Source organism: Dermacentor silvarum, chromosome 5 (genome assembly GCF_013339745.2).
Source record: "Dermacentor silvarum isolate Dsil-2018 chromosome 5, BIME_Dsil_1.4, whole genome shotgun sequence".
Classification (NCBI taxonomy): domain Eukaryota; kingdom Metazoa; phylum Arthropoda; class Arachnida; order Ixodida; family Ixodidae; genus Dermacentor; species Dermacentor silvarum.
Genome location: NC_051158.1, coordinates 185,829,364 through 185,844,113, shown reverse-complemented (window position 1 = coordinate 185,844,113; position 14,750 = coordinate 185,829,364). Strand labels below are relative to the sequence as shown.

Sequence of the window (14,750 nt, the reverse complement as noted above, 5' to 3'; positions counted from 1 at the left end):
AACAAGCTGTCATCGTGGGCCCTCCGAGCTGGCCCTCTTTCACAAGTCGATTGGCAAAGGCCGAAATTTGCAACTCGGTGGCGCTAGGCGAAACACGGCATAGGAAGTAGATAACAACGGTGAGCAGCTAAGAATGGCGTAAATAAACTGTATTACCGACACCCATCGCAGCGTCACATTTTACAACACTATAAGCAAGAATGTAGGGCGTGAGACATTCGTGGTTTCAGAGCGAGATGGGACCAACAAATCTTGCCTTGAACCGAAGAACCCGTTCCGTCAATTCTTATTGTTGGTCTCGCCCAACAAACTCCAGGCCGAATGTGAACACAAGAAATATATACAACATACAGGAACAGACAAGAACAGTGCAGTGGTAGATAAGATGAACCTGAGCTGATCACTGAAGAACAGAATAGGAACTATGGCGTGGACAAGGCGCCACGTTGCAGTTTTTGTTTTCACGTCTATCCACGTTAGTTATCTGAAATTTTAATAGCGTCAGTCCGGATGGCAAAAAGGTTTTCAATCGCGCTGGTACATGCTCACATGAAAAATAGCTTCTACTCATACGGAAAACGAACGAACAGCATGCTATGTGCCAATTCCTTTGCTGTCGCAGCAGCGGTAAGATTTAACCACAGCGATGCATTCTCTTGTAATTGCGCTGTACACATGTAGCTTAATTGAGAGTGAAATCCACGGCAGTGTGATTTACAACATTCCTCAATTAACCGTCAGGGTTAAGCGACCTCCTTCTACTGTGCTGATATCGCTAAATGTACTTGTTAGACTCTGCAAATAACAAGCCGCTAATCTTGGCATCCGACCATGAAAAGACACCTAAGAGAAACATCAAGTCAGTTTGCACTTTCTTAAACGGCTTTGCCGGGAAGTTCCCCAAGTTATCTTTTTCGACTGAGCAGCGCACCGCAGGTACTCATGCTGGGATTTCGAATATGACGCTGTTTCCGCCTTCTCGCCGAACCGAAAAAGTGAGTAATGGAGAAAAAAAGTATCTTCGGTAAATAATTAGCGCAGGGCTTATCTAGAATTCGTTGTCGCCTCCCTGTGTGGCTTACCAAGCATGCACTTCACAAAGCCTTTGGCCCACTGGCTTTTCTCAACAAATGCGAGTTGGGCCGAACGGTCTCATTGTGAGAAAGACGCTATTACCTCACGTTAGCCAAATATTTAAAGCGGGGACTCTAAGTGCAAGTGCATATTTGGGGACGCACAACCGATGCTGCTGCCATATTGACGTCGTTATGATTAAAATCTGAAGGTTTGCTGCTGGGCTTGTTTCTTCATGGCATACAATAAAATTAAAAGAGCGGCAAAAAGAACCCAGACAAAACAAGCACTTGTGTTGTCATTTTTTCCCACGGCATAAAAAACAGAGATAATAAATAGGACACATGGAATATATGCTGAGAGGATATGGCTTACGCGGCTTCATTAACGCAATTGAAACATGGGCTCTAAAGTTAATTAAACTTCCGAAAATGCACCTCAGAAAGGCGGGAGAGTGCTTGCATGGGTGATTATATTTACATATAAAAAATCCATATCAACTGAAAAACGGTAGGTCCAGCTATTGATTTGATGCCTATTTTTTTCTACAGCACGTACCAAGGAACGATCATGTTGCCTTCATTTTCAGACATTTATAGTTTTACGAAAAGTGATACTGGCGAGTCCGGCGCCATGACACCATTGGTATGAGAGAAATGACTACGATGGTGGTTACCGAACAGCATATTGGTACTAAGTAACATACAATGAGGCGTTATGTTAGTCCATATAGTGATATTTTGGCCAATAAGCACTCAAATTTCACATGCATGCAAGAACAGTGGCCGTGCACTCATCACGCACGAAACACAAGAACATATGACGGTGGCAGACGCAGACAAATATTGCCGTATTTACAAAGAATAGACGCAAATGAACAACAAATAGTATTGTACGAAAAGCTATGCCGTGCCTTTCAGGCAGACCGGTAAGCATGCACACATAAACGAATGTGAGAGCACGTCACGCCGTCCAGAAAGTTCTGCCATTTTTAACAACAGAACGGCATTTGTATTCGCCGGTTCAGCAACTGCCGTGCATGGCTGATGTTCTAACAGATGGAATGCTTACCACTAAAGAATAATTGTATATATATATATATATATATATATATATATATATATATATATATATAGCAAGATCATGCTAGGGCAAGATCGAGTTCCCAAATAGTCAATACAGCTGCCCTTTTCACTTCACTCAACCGTGTATCCGAAGTATAAAAATTTAAGGGACATGAAACGTCTGCAAGCCCCAGGAAACCAAAAAAGTTCCAGGTTATGATTCCGGGAACTAGTGTTGTGAACATAATTCCGTCGAGCCACTTCGAGCCATCTTGCGGCTTTAGGAATAGAATAAGCTGTATCAAAAGCTCCCGAACCAAGTTGACAATGTTTACATTCTTATACAGCGGGGTTATTGCTGCTGGAATAGAATTTTATTTTATGGATTTGACTGAGGTGGCCGAACCTCGCACACTCGATTTGGCATACACGCGGAGCACGCTCACTCTTGTCTTTAGGCATTACGATATACGCCGGTCAAGTATGCAGCTGAAATCACGAACGACAGAAACGTCAACAAGACAAGAACGATGCCCTCGGTGCCTCCAACAGCTCTCGCTCGCGCGCTGCCTTTCCTGTGCACTGATGCCAGCCACGGCCACTCATTCTAATGCGCAAGCTTATCGAGAGGGTGTGCGACTTGCTTCTCTTGATGAGACGTTTTGTTGACACTTACCCGCGTCGATTCAACTGGTGTCACACTTGCATTCTGAGATTAAATTGAGCGGCTGCACATTTTAAATGGGTAAGCATTTCCATGCTTACCCAGCAAGAGAACTGTCCGTCCGTCCGTCCGCCCCGTAAGTCGACCACAACAGCGAGCGACTTGATCTTCGTACTGCCTGTCGCTTCAACGCGAACAAAGCGGCGGGAACACAACGCTCACCAAGGCACACGCCGCGCCTTTCGCAGATCGCTTTCAAGATATGGGCCCGCGCGTCTCTCTTCAACTCGAAGCGGCGAAAACACAGCGCGTGGAGCTATCAGCAGTCGACACTCTCTGTCCGCTTCGCAGATCACTTTCAAGATACGGTGGATCCGCCAAGTGGATCCGCCTTGCGAACTCCACGGCTACAATTTGTAAATTGCAATATGGGCCCTCAGGTAACTATTTTAAAACTGAATTAGTGATTTTTTGTTAATTATTCGATTGTGCATTTCAATTTCTTGTGCAAGTAATGTCCGCCTCTTCGAGTAGACCAGCTCATGAACTAGAATTGTGCTATCTGCCACAGGCAACCTTTAGGAATTTTTGAAAGTGATCGCTGAAACACCCTGTATATAAGACGAAAGGATCGGTGTCGCTTGTTTTGCCTCGCGCTGGCGTTTGGCTGGAACGGCTCGGGTGCTCTTTGCACTGGACCTAACGGGATCAAACGCCAATAAACCCCATATCAATATACATATAAAGAAACACTCATTGTGTCATCGGCATATCTGCCTGCGTGTTAAACTAAAGGCACTAGTCTATAAATTCTTCTTAAATCGACTGTTCCCCTGAGGGCCACATACGCCGCCTGGTATCCTTCGGTTCTAACGTTAAAGGCACAATCGAACAATAAGCAGAAATAACAAAACAAAAGGGGACTATGGTTGGATGATGCCGACCCCAGCGAGAATATTGCTTTGGGCGCTGTCTGAATTTATAGACGCAGGTGTGCTGCAAGCTTTGAGTCCTGGTTAACCTCCCCGCGTTTCATTAAATCATTTTCTCTCTCTTGATTTTGGTAATCTGCAAATGAAAGAACAGCTCTTTCTGTAGCCCCGTGTCTGCATCTATAAGAAAATATTGAAATAAAACGATTTTATTTCATTATCAACTACGCACTAATTTCACGGTGGTCCCAGCCTGAAGCGCTTTCTGTGATGGTTGCCTTGGAAGTTGGGACCACAGGAATTTAGAAGGTGCATCATTTATTTTCTCAGTCAGTCGACATCTTTCCTTAATGGGTGCGCTACCTTAAAGTCGTCAAATGGCAGGTGATTTCTAAAGGTTTCCATGTACTAGGATGCTTGGGTCACTTGCCGCGACGTGACGTGTTCTGGACAACAACATCTGAGCTAGTTGGTCACTGTCGCGCACAGCCGAAATTCGCAGATGGCAACATCTTGTTGCCCTATCGATTAAGCTGCACGCAGACACTAATGCATGCTTTTCCCGACCGCGTCATAGAGAGGTCGCCCTTTGTAGGCTTCTTCGCTTGATGTCGGAAAACATCGGCCGCCCTTTTGTAAAAGAAGACTGGAGTGGTTTGTACACTGTCGGAAGAGTGCATCGAGCGAAGCGCCCTCATCCGAGGCCGGTGATGACGGCGTCTATCCATTGGCGATACTGCGCCAGGTTCACGTAGACACCTGGCACTCCGGCCTGTCCGCAGCCGATGCCCCACGAGACGAGTCCGATGGCCTTCCACAGACCGTTGTACTCGCACACCAGTGGGCTGCCCCCGTCGCCCTGCAACGAAATCGCATGAGGTTTATTGCACTTGAAAGAAAGCGTTCACATTATCCATTGTAGCGAGCTATATTAGCTCGCTACAATCGTTGAAGCACGCAAAGATTACAAAAAACTTAGGCATCCAGTTAACGCGTCCACACTCGGTAGCCGAGTTTTAAGAAACTGCGTGTAGCTCGCCTAATTTTCTGTGAGCTACACGTATTGAGACATATAAGGAGAGTGAAATCGATGTCATAAGCACTGCTCTGAAATACACTGCTGATTCGTGAGTAGGAGATTCCCTCCGCAGATCACGACCGCTATGAGATGTGGGGAGGGTTTGTTGTCGATAACCTCGCTTAGCGGAACGAGCACAACCTGAACTTCTAAAGGTGCACTTGCACTACGCGTGTACATAATAATAATAATAATAATAATAATAATAATAATAATAATAATAATAATAATAATAATAATAATAATAATAATAATAATAATAATAATAATAATAATAATAATAATAATAATAATAATAATAATAATAATAATAATAATAATAATAATAATACTAATATTTATTTATGCACACCAAGAACAAATACATAGTAGGCGGGCCTGTCGAAGCCTGAATGGCTTGTGTTATTATAATAATAATAATAATAATAATCACTCAATCAATCAATTTATTTATCGTACCCAGGAACAACCATCAGGGTTAAGTGCTGGCACATGCATATATATATATATATATATATATATATATATGTATATAATGGCTGCATTAGTAAAGAAAAGAATGAATAAAAAACAATCTTGAAAAGAAGAGTGCACGTACAAGGCACAAGGTGATAACAAAAAAAAATGTCACAGTTTCGCCCTAAGGGCGAAGCAATGAATGCGATAGCAACACAGCAATGTCGTACGAAGTAAGGTGAGCGACTTTGGTAGCAATATGAATTGTAGTAAACATGAGCTGATTAAGTAAGCAGGTGTGGTGCGGCGTAAGTAGACCGACATGAAGAGAGACTCGATGACTACGAGAAGGCGCGTGTGAAATGGTGGTGTTGATGAGAAGCGCTTCCCGTGGGCAGCGCGTGCGAAGGGACACACCTGTAGCGCTGCACTGCCGATCCGGGCAGCATTGCATGTGTAGCGTGCGTTGGAAAATGTGGCCCGACTATTACTAACTGAATGAACAAGCGTGGTGTGAGCGCGCACAAACAAACACGAATAGATCACACTGAATGACTACAGACAACGACTGTCAAAACGCTGGCAGCAAGCATACGCCGCAGCGGGCGAAGGTACGTGCGGTCCATCGCTTCAACGGAAACTGAGCGGCGATTGCACGGCGCATAAAGGTCAGAGCCGTGTGGAGATAAGAGACGGTGCGGACGAGCGACGAGCGCGGTTGTTGGCAGAGTAGAAGTGCGCCCCCCCCCCCTCTCCCTCCGGCGCTGGCTTCCTGCTTCCTTGCTTGCGCGTGGGAGATGAGTGCGTTCGCTCTCCGTGATAGCGCGCGTCCCCACACGCTTCCGCTCGGGCATACGGCGCGCGGCGAAGATTTTATCTATAGGGAACCTCACGACGACGGCGACGGCGACGGTAGAAATCTGGTTGAAGTGTCCATATAATTGCTATCGCAATAAAAAAACACCGTATATCCACGGGGTGAATGATGAGTGGGCGAAGCTCCGGAGGGAATCATCGGTAAACCGTGAATCTTCCGTGTAATTCGCCCAGTCTCGCCGCACTAAATCGAGCGATTGACTTCCACCAATGACACGCGCCATATGTGACGTCATTCCTATTTTATAACAGCGCCCTTCATTATAACACGGCCGGGCTCGACTGGCGCGCTCGCTCGCTTCTTACGGCCTTCGCATCGGGGCTAGTTCATGCCTATCGCCGCTGCTTGGAGGGGGGCGCTGCGACCCCACCCTCTTGCTCAGCTGCTCCCAGCCGATCTGTGCAGCGCGCGCAACGCTGGAAGATTGGGTCCGGCGCGCTTCTTACCTCACCGTGCATTCAAGAACAAGTCGCCTAATTGTAGAGTACTCGTAAATGGTTCATCTAGGCTTCTTATAATTGGATGCAGTGTAACTGTATTAATACATCGAGCTTCTTTAAATTCACTGGGGCTGCATGCGCCGGGAGAATAGCTCTGCGCCATCAAATGCATTTTTAGGAATGAAAATAAATATTTATTGCTCGTATGCACTTACAATGGTTGCCATACTTTCAGGCGAAAACTTGCGGGCACAATAGCTCACAAATGTGTCTTAATTCACAATTACAATCTAAAGTGTTTCCTTGGTGACTTGTGTACATAGGGATTGTCGTTTTCTTCAGTCAGTTGGTTTGACTGATTTACAAGGAGTATTCTCAGAAAGTTCTCGATTTGCGGATCGTATCGCATGACTGTCGTCAACACCTTCAGGGCAGCTCAAGATGGGAGCGCGTTGTAAATAGGGCTGCACTGCTCTTTCAAGAACTTCTAGTACATTCCTGCGTGGCAGGTGTGCGGAGGCTTTATCGAAATAAAAAACACTATTATTTATTTATATTTATTTTATAAATACTGCAATCACCATGCGGTGATTTTAGCAGGGTGGTACAAGCATAACGAATACATTGGTTTGGTATGTACAGAAAATGCACACGTTAATAAAGAAAACTGTTATTTGAATAAATACAAAGCGTACAGGTTGGGCACACGCAACGTTACTCTAAAGAAGTAAAACATTGTCACTGCAAACATGGCACAAACAAAAAAAATGTCACTTTAAACATGATAAAGAAGAAGTTAATGTTGGCGCAGAGACGACGTCTTTTTTAGCTGGTTCCAGTCCACTACTGTGCGCGGAAAAAAAGAATACTTAAAAGAGTTGCTGCGTGAGGAAAAAGGAGTTATAGTGAAATTATGTATTTGCCGAGTAGCGCATCCGGAGGAGAAGGCTACGATCTTTGTTATGTCCATCTTATAATTCCCCTTTATTGGTTGATGCTATTTTGTCCAAATATCTTGTCCAAAAGCGCTAGAAACTCGGGCTAGAAACTCATTGCTTGGGAACTGGTGCAAAGAAACACCGGGTGTTTTTCCGGAAAGGGACTTGCAATACGGAAGACAGCAGTACATCATCACACAGCAGTTATATACGGATGTGCAATGAACGGCGCCAAGTCTTGGCTGTGGCCGCGCGTACTAAAGGCTGTACGACCGTCTTCAGGATGGATGGATGAAGAACTTTATTAGTGTCCTTTTGGGCGCGGAGCCCACAAATTACTTCATATTGAATGAAACTGACAGAGCACCGAATAAAATGCGCGGGAAAACGATCGTGCGAGCGCGAAGGCAAGCGCATGTACGCGGAGCAGGGTCAGGGTCGCAGCGCCCCTACCGCCGACGGGTGGCGAAACGTGCTGAGAAACTCTCCCATTGTTTCCCCGACGGGTGAGAAGGCCGTAAGAAACGAGCGCGCGCGCCAGTCGAGCCCGGCCGTGATTATAATTGCACTATCTCCCGCTTAAGGGGACGCTAGCACAAACGCGTTAGAAACGTGCAGTACTCTCTAGTAAGGGGGAGAGGCCACAGCGTCTTACGCAGCCGTTTACACATGCCGGAACGTGCACCGCGTTTGCCGACGCCATCACATGACTGCTGAGAGAGTATAACCCCCGTATTCATAAACGCTCCTCGACTTGAACTTGACTTGCCACCGCCTTCAACGCGTTTCGAACGCGCTGCCCAAGGCGGTGGCAAGTCAAGTTCAAGGCGAGGAGCGTTTATGAATACGGGGGTAAGGCGGAGAGGCCACCGCGTCTTACACCAGCTTCTTACACGGGCCGTAACGCGCTAGCACAAACGCGTTAGAAACGCGCAATCATTCGTTAATGTTGGGTATTTATTGTCATCGTGGTGAGTGTGTCCATGTGCGCTTCGTGGCGTAGTGGTTAGCGCCGCGCGTTCGGAGGCGAGGGGTCCCTGGTTCGATTCCGCGCTACGGACACAACCTTTTGATTTTTTTTTCTCATAAAAGTAGACGTGGCTACCTACTACGACTACTACTACTACATACTAGAGAGGAGGGAAAGACCCACACCCTAAGGAGCTTCGCCCCTAAAAAGTCACAGTTTCGCCCAAAAGGCGAAGCATTGATTGCGAAGCAAATTAATCGAAAGCTATACACAGTAAGAATAGTAGTCTTATCGGCCGTAATAACTAGCAAAAATTCGCTTACTCAGTAAATTAACAAGCATGATGTGAGCGCGCACAGGCTAAGATAACACCCTGGAAGAACACCCTGCATAACACCCTGGAAGAACTACGGGAGGCACACTTGGTGATGCAGCTCGCTAGGCTTTCGAAAACAAAATTGGGCAGGGACATATTGGGGTGGATGGGTATTGGGGTTGAGGCTCCTGCCGGGGACAGCAAAACTTAGGTGCGGCGGGAACTCCACAAAACCTTATACATAAAGCCTTTGCCCAAGAATATGCATCCGATACATCATGAGGAACGCAGGAAGGCAAGAGCTAGAGCTTTACATGCTAAGCACGGGAAGTACAACGGGGCAGTCTATGTAGACGTCGCGCAGTACAAGGACAAGGACGCATTTGTGATTGCGGTGGTGGACGGACGGGGACGCTCGGTCACCTCTGGATCGGTCAAAAACCGCTCCTCAGAAACTGCAGAGGAAGCGGCGATAGCGCTAGCTATAGCTAACATCGAATCTGACCTGATTCTCCACGATTCAAAAACAGCCATCCGAAATTTGACAAGGGGCAGAATATCTGTCACGGCGGCACGATTGCTGAATCGGGCCACGAGACGAGGGACTAGGGAGGTGGAAATTGTCTGGGTACCAGCACACTCTGGAAATCCTGGGAAGGAGGCGGCTCACATAGATGCTCGAGGTTTCGTCATCCGAGCAGGTGGGCTGGTCTTTCCAGGGAGGTCCACGAGAGATAGGCTGGTGTCCTTTCACGACATTACAAACCATTATAAACGGTAGCGAAGGATTTACCCGCCCCCAGACAAGAAGATGACTAAGGCGCGCGAATGCATATGGAAAAGGTTGCAGACTAGATCTTCTCCGAATCCATACGTGTTGAGCAAAATATACCCGGAGGAGATTAAGCCGAAATGCAGATGGTGCCAGGAACTGGCTACCTATGACCACATTATATGGGAATGTAGCATATTGACACGTATACATGTTTATCTTGCACCGGTGGCCGCTTTCCACCGGCTAACAAATGTTCAACGTTATCGCTCGGCGCAGGACGCGCCTGTATCGGAAGTTTCTAGAACGTTATCGATGCTTCTTTTCGTTGCCTGTTTTCACCGACGCTTATGTTATCTGATTGTGTGACCGACGCGAATTGTCTAGAACATTCTGGAAGACACGCGGGCATCAGGGAATAATCTGGAACCTTCGATGACCCAGGTATAAAAGCCGACGCGTCTCGCCGCTGATCAGATTTCGACGATCGCCGACTGTGTTCGCCGCTTTCGTTGTGCTTCGAGTGTAGCTTGCTTTTGTGGGCACAGGTTCGCCCAATAAACAACCAGTTTCGTCATACACAGTTTTACGACTGTTTCCTTCAGCGTCACTACTACGTGACATCTGGTGGAGGTGCTTTTGTGTCCATGCAGCGGACGCCCCCGAAAAGCCGTGATCCAAGCCCGAACCCCGAAGGAGTACCAACGTTGTCCCGGAGCATCGAGCTAGCCTCAGGCTACAAAACCAACCCCCGGAGTATGGACTCCTTCCCGAGAAGACGAAGAGGACAAAAGTCACGACCTCGGCAGCAGCTACCATGACAGCCCCTGCGCCAACATCTGCAATCGTGATGCAACAACCCAGGGAGCCGCCGACTTTCCGCGGTTCGCCATGTGAAGACGCCGAAAGCTGGCTGAAGGCATACGACCGGGTCGCTACTTTCAACAAGTGGGACTGCGACGACAAGCTGCGCCATGTTTACTTCTCGCTTGAAGACGGCGCCAGAACCTGGTTCGAGTATAGGGAGCGTGCACTAACAACCTGGGACCTCTTCCGAGCCGCATTCCTGGACACCTTCACTAGCGTCGTCCGAAAAGAAAGAGCTGCAGCCTTGCTGGAAAACCGTGTACAGCTTCCGAATGAGAACATCGGTATGTACACTGAACAAATGACTCGGTTATTCCGGCACGCCGACCCCGCTATGCCAGAAGACAAGAAAGTTCGCATGCTCATGCGGGGAGTTAAGCAGGAGCTATTCGCCGGACTTGTGCGGAATCCACCAACGACAGTCCAAGACTTTCTCTCGGAGGCTACGACGATCGAGAAAGCACTGGACATGCGCAACCGGCAATACAATCGCCGTTCGACGACACAGTATGTCGAAGTCCAAGGACTCTCCCACGACCTACGAAAGACCATCAGGGCGATAGTACGCGAAGAGCTGCAGAAGTTGCTACCGTCGTCGCAGCCTCAAGTTGCTTCCATCGCCGATATCGTGCGGGAGGAAATCCAGCAATCGCTAGGACTTCCCGAATCACCGCAAAATCAGCCGGAAGCGATGACCTACGCCGCCGTCGCCCGTCGTCAAGGCCCCCCTCCGCGCTCGCGCCAGGGCCAAATAACGCCGCAGTTCCGTCGTCCACCACCGCCGCCGCCAGCACGCCCGTCCGTCGCCCAGCGCAGCTCCCAAAGGAAGACAGACATTTGGCGCGCCCCTGACCACCGCCCGCTCTGCTATCACTGCGGGGAAGCCGGCCATGTCTACCGCCGATGCCCATACCGAGAGATGGGCCTACGAGGGTTCGCCGTCAACGCGCCACGTCCACAGCTTGGCGAGCGACCACGCGACATCGCTGACTACCTCGCTGGAGCCCAGTGGCAACCACGAAGACCCTCACGCTCGCCGTCACCAGGACGTTACCTGTCGCCGCAGCACCGACCATACATTGGCCCAGCCCGGGGCCGGTCCGTGAGCCCCTATCTGGGAAACTAAAGGCAGCAACCGATGGAGGTGCGGTTGCTGTACGACGCAATTCCGAAGATCCTCCGCCGCCGACGAAGAAGATTCGCGAATCTTCACGACGAGATATCAGCACGCCGCCTGGAAAGAGCCTTCACGACAACACTTCGCCGCCGAAAGAAGACCTGCCGACGCGACGGTGCAGCAGCGGAGCAAGCCGATGCAGCCGTGATCAGACGCCACGACTTAACCGCAACGCCAGACGACGGTCTACCGACTTAGACGTGCTAATCGATGTCACCGTAAACGTCACCGCTCTCGTCGACACTGGAGCCGACTATTCCGTCGTCATTGGCCCGTTTGCTGCCAAGTTGAAGAAGGTGAAAACAGCCTGGCAAGGACCCGACATCCGGACAGCGGGAGGCCACCTAATAACGCCGACTGGAATCTGCACAGCGCGAGTCACGGTAAACAACCGCACTTACCCATCGAGCTTCGTAATCCTGCAGCACTGCTCCAGGGATGTCATCCTAGGCATGGACTTTCTAAATCAACACGGTGCAGTCATCGACTTAAGGTCCAAGTCGATAACGCTTTCAACGCACAACGCGATACCACCGGATACAAGCATAAGTTACCATGCCTTGAATGTGCTTGAAGAACAAATCACCGTTCCGCCTCGCTCAAGCGTAATGATATCCGTCGGTACCGATGTGCCTGCAGACATGGAGGGCGTCATCGAGGGCGATCATCATTTACTGCTCGACAATGAAATTTGCGTCGCTAGAGGCATAGCTGACCTACGTGCAGGGAAAGCAAGGGTGATGCTCACGAACTTCAGCCCCGAATACAAGCACATTAACAAAGGCACCACGGTCGCCTACATCGACGAAATAGTACAAGCCAGCAGTGCTTTCGCCTTCACGGATTCCAGTGCACCTGCAACGACGACTATAGTACCTGAACCAACTTTCGACGTCAATCAGAACCTTCCCAGGCATAAGAAAGAACAACTAAAAGCTCTGCTCCTGCAATACAAGGACTGCTTCTCGTCGTCGTCAAAAGTTCGACAAACCACTGTCGCCAAGCACCGCATCATAACCGACGAAAATGTCCGTTCACTCCGTCAGAGCCCGTACCGAGTTTCGGCGCGCGAACGCGAGGCCATAAGGCAACAAGTCGACGAAATGCTACGCGACGACATCATCCAGCCGTCCAAGAGTCCTTGGGCGTCCCCCGTGGTGTTAGTGAAGAAGGATGGAACCCTACGTTTCTGCGTCGATTATCGTTGCCTCAACAAGATCACGAAGAAGCACGTATACCCCCTCCCACGGATTGACGACGCCTTGGATCGACTCTACAACGCAAAGTATTTTTCGTCGATGGACCTCAAAACCGGCTACTGGCAAATCGAAGTCGACGAGAGGGACCGGGAGAAGACTGCCTTTATAACACCAGACGGACTGTTCGAGTTCAAGGTCATGCCGTTTGGTCTTTGCTCGGGACCTGCCACTTTCCAACGGTTCATGGATACAGTACTGGCAGGCTTGAAGTGGCAGACTTGCCTCGTCTATTTGGACGACGTCGTTGTGTTTGCCTCAAGCTTCGAAGAACACCTGCGGCGCCTTGAAACAGTTCTTCAAGCAATCCAAACCTCCGGACTCACGTTAAAGCCAGAAAAGTGCCGCTTCGCATATGAGGAGCTCTTGTTCTTGGGCCACGTCATCAACAAGTCTGGAGTGCGCCCCGACCCTCAGAAAACTGCAGCCATCTCCAACTTTCCTCCGCCGGCCGACAAGAAAGCAGTGCGTAGATTTCTTGGACTGTGCGCCTATTACAGGCGCTTCGTCAAAGACTTTTCACGGATCGCCTAGCCACTGACGTACCTCACGAAGGCCGACGTCGAGTTCAAGTGGGAGATGCCGCAAGTCGAAGCATTTGAAGAACTGAAGCGACGCCTGCAATCGCCGCCAATACTTGCGCATTTCGACGAAAACGCCGATACCGAAGTCCACACCGACGCAAGCAGTGTAGGGCTCGGCGCCGTTCTTGTGCAGAAGACTGACGGACTAGAAAGGGTTGTAAGTTACGCTAGCCGGTCCCTATCGAAGGCGGAAGCAAATTATTCCACAACAGAAAAGGAGTGCCTCGCCATCATCTGGGCTACATCAAAGTTTCGTCCCTACCTGTATGGCAGGCCCTTTAAAGTTGTGAGCGACTACCACGCCTTGTGTTGGCTGGCTAACTTGAAGGATCCTTCAGGTCGCCTCGCACGATGGAGTCTTAGACTTCAAGCATTCGACATCACCGTCGTTTACAAGTCCGGGCGAAAGCACTCTGACGCCGATTGTTTGTCTCGTGCCCCCGTCGAACCGCCGCCACAAGACGACCAGGATGACGACACTTTCTTGGGACCCATCAGTGCCGACGTATTCGCCGAACAACAACGAGCCGACCCGGAACTAAGGAGCCTTGTAGACTACCTGGAAGGCAAGACCGTCATTGTGCCGAAGGTGTTCAGGCGAGGATTGGCGTCGTTTTTCTTGCAAAACGACATTCTCCTAAAGAAGAACTTCTCGCCTCTCCGAGCCAACTACCTCCTCGTGGTACCCTCAGCATTGCGTCCAGAGGTTCTGCAAGCTCTCCATGACGACCCAACGGCTGGACATCTCCGTTTTTCACGCACTCTCGCGAGGATACAAGAAAAATACTACTGGCCTCGCCTCTCTGCCGACGTCGCCCATTACGTAAGGACATGCCGAGACTGTCAGCGACGCAAAACACCGCCTATAAGGCCAGCCGGACTTCTACAGCCAATCGAGCCACCTCGCCGACCGTTCCAGCAGATCGGGATGGACTTACTTGGGCCTTTTCCGACGTCGACGTCCGGGAATAAATGGATCGTCGTCGCTACGGACTACCTCACCCACTACGCCGAAACAAAAGCCTTGCCCAAAGGCAGTGCCGCCGAGGTAGCCCGATTCTTCGTTGAGAACATCCTCCTGCGTCACGGTGCCCCAGAAGTCCTCATCACCGACAGAGGCACGGCCTTCACGGCTGAACTAACTCAAGCCATCCTGCGCTACAGCCAGACAAGCCATCGCCGCACCACCGCCTACCACCCGCAGACGAATGGCCTCACGGAGCGCCTAAATAAGACCATCGCCGACATGCTGGCAATGTACGTCGACTTCGAACACAAGACGTGG

At 49.4% G+C, this 14,750-nt stretch overlaps 1 protein-coding gene across 1 annotated transcript in view; it reads right to left on the bottom strand.

Annotated features, from left to right (window-relative positions):
- Positions 1 to 4,427: 4,427 nt before the first annotated feature.
- The window catches only part of LOC119454638 (uncharacterized), a 60,183-nt gene continuing 49,860 nt past the window's right edge, over positions 4,428 to 14,750 (bottom strand). The window contains exon 10 of the mRNA XM_049668145.1: positions 4,428 to 4,593. Coding sequence (XP_049524102.1) covers positions 4,429 to 4,593 — 165 coding nt within the window. The 3' untranslated portion in view covers position 4,428. The remainder of the gene's footprint in view (positions 4,594 to 14,750) is intronic.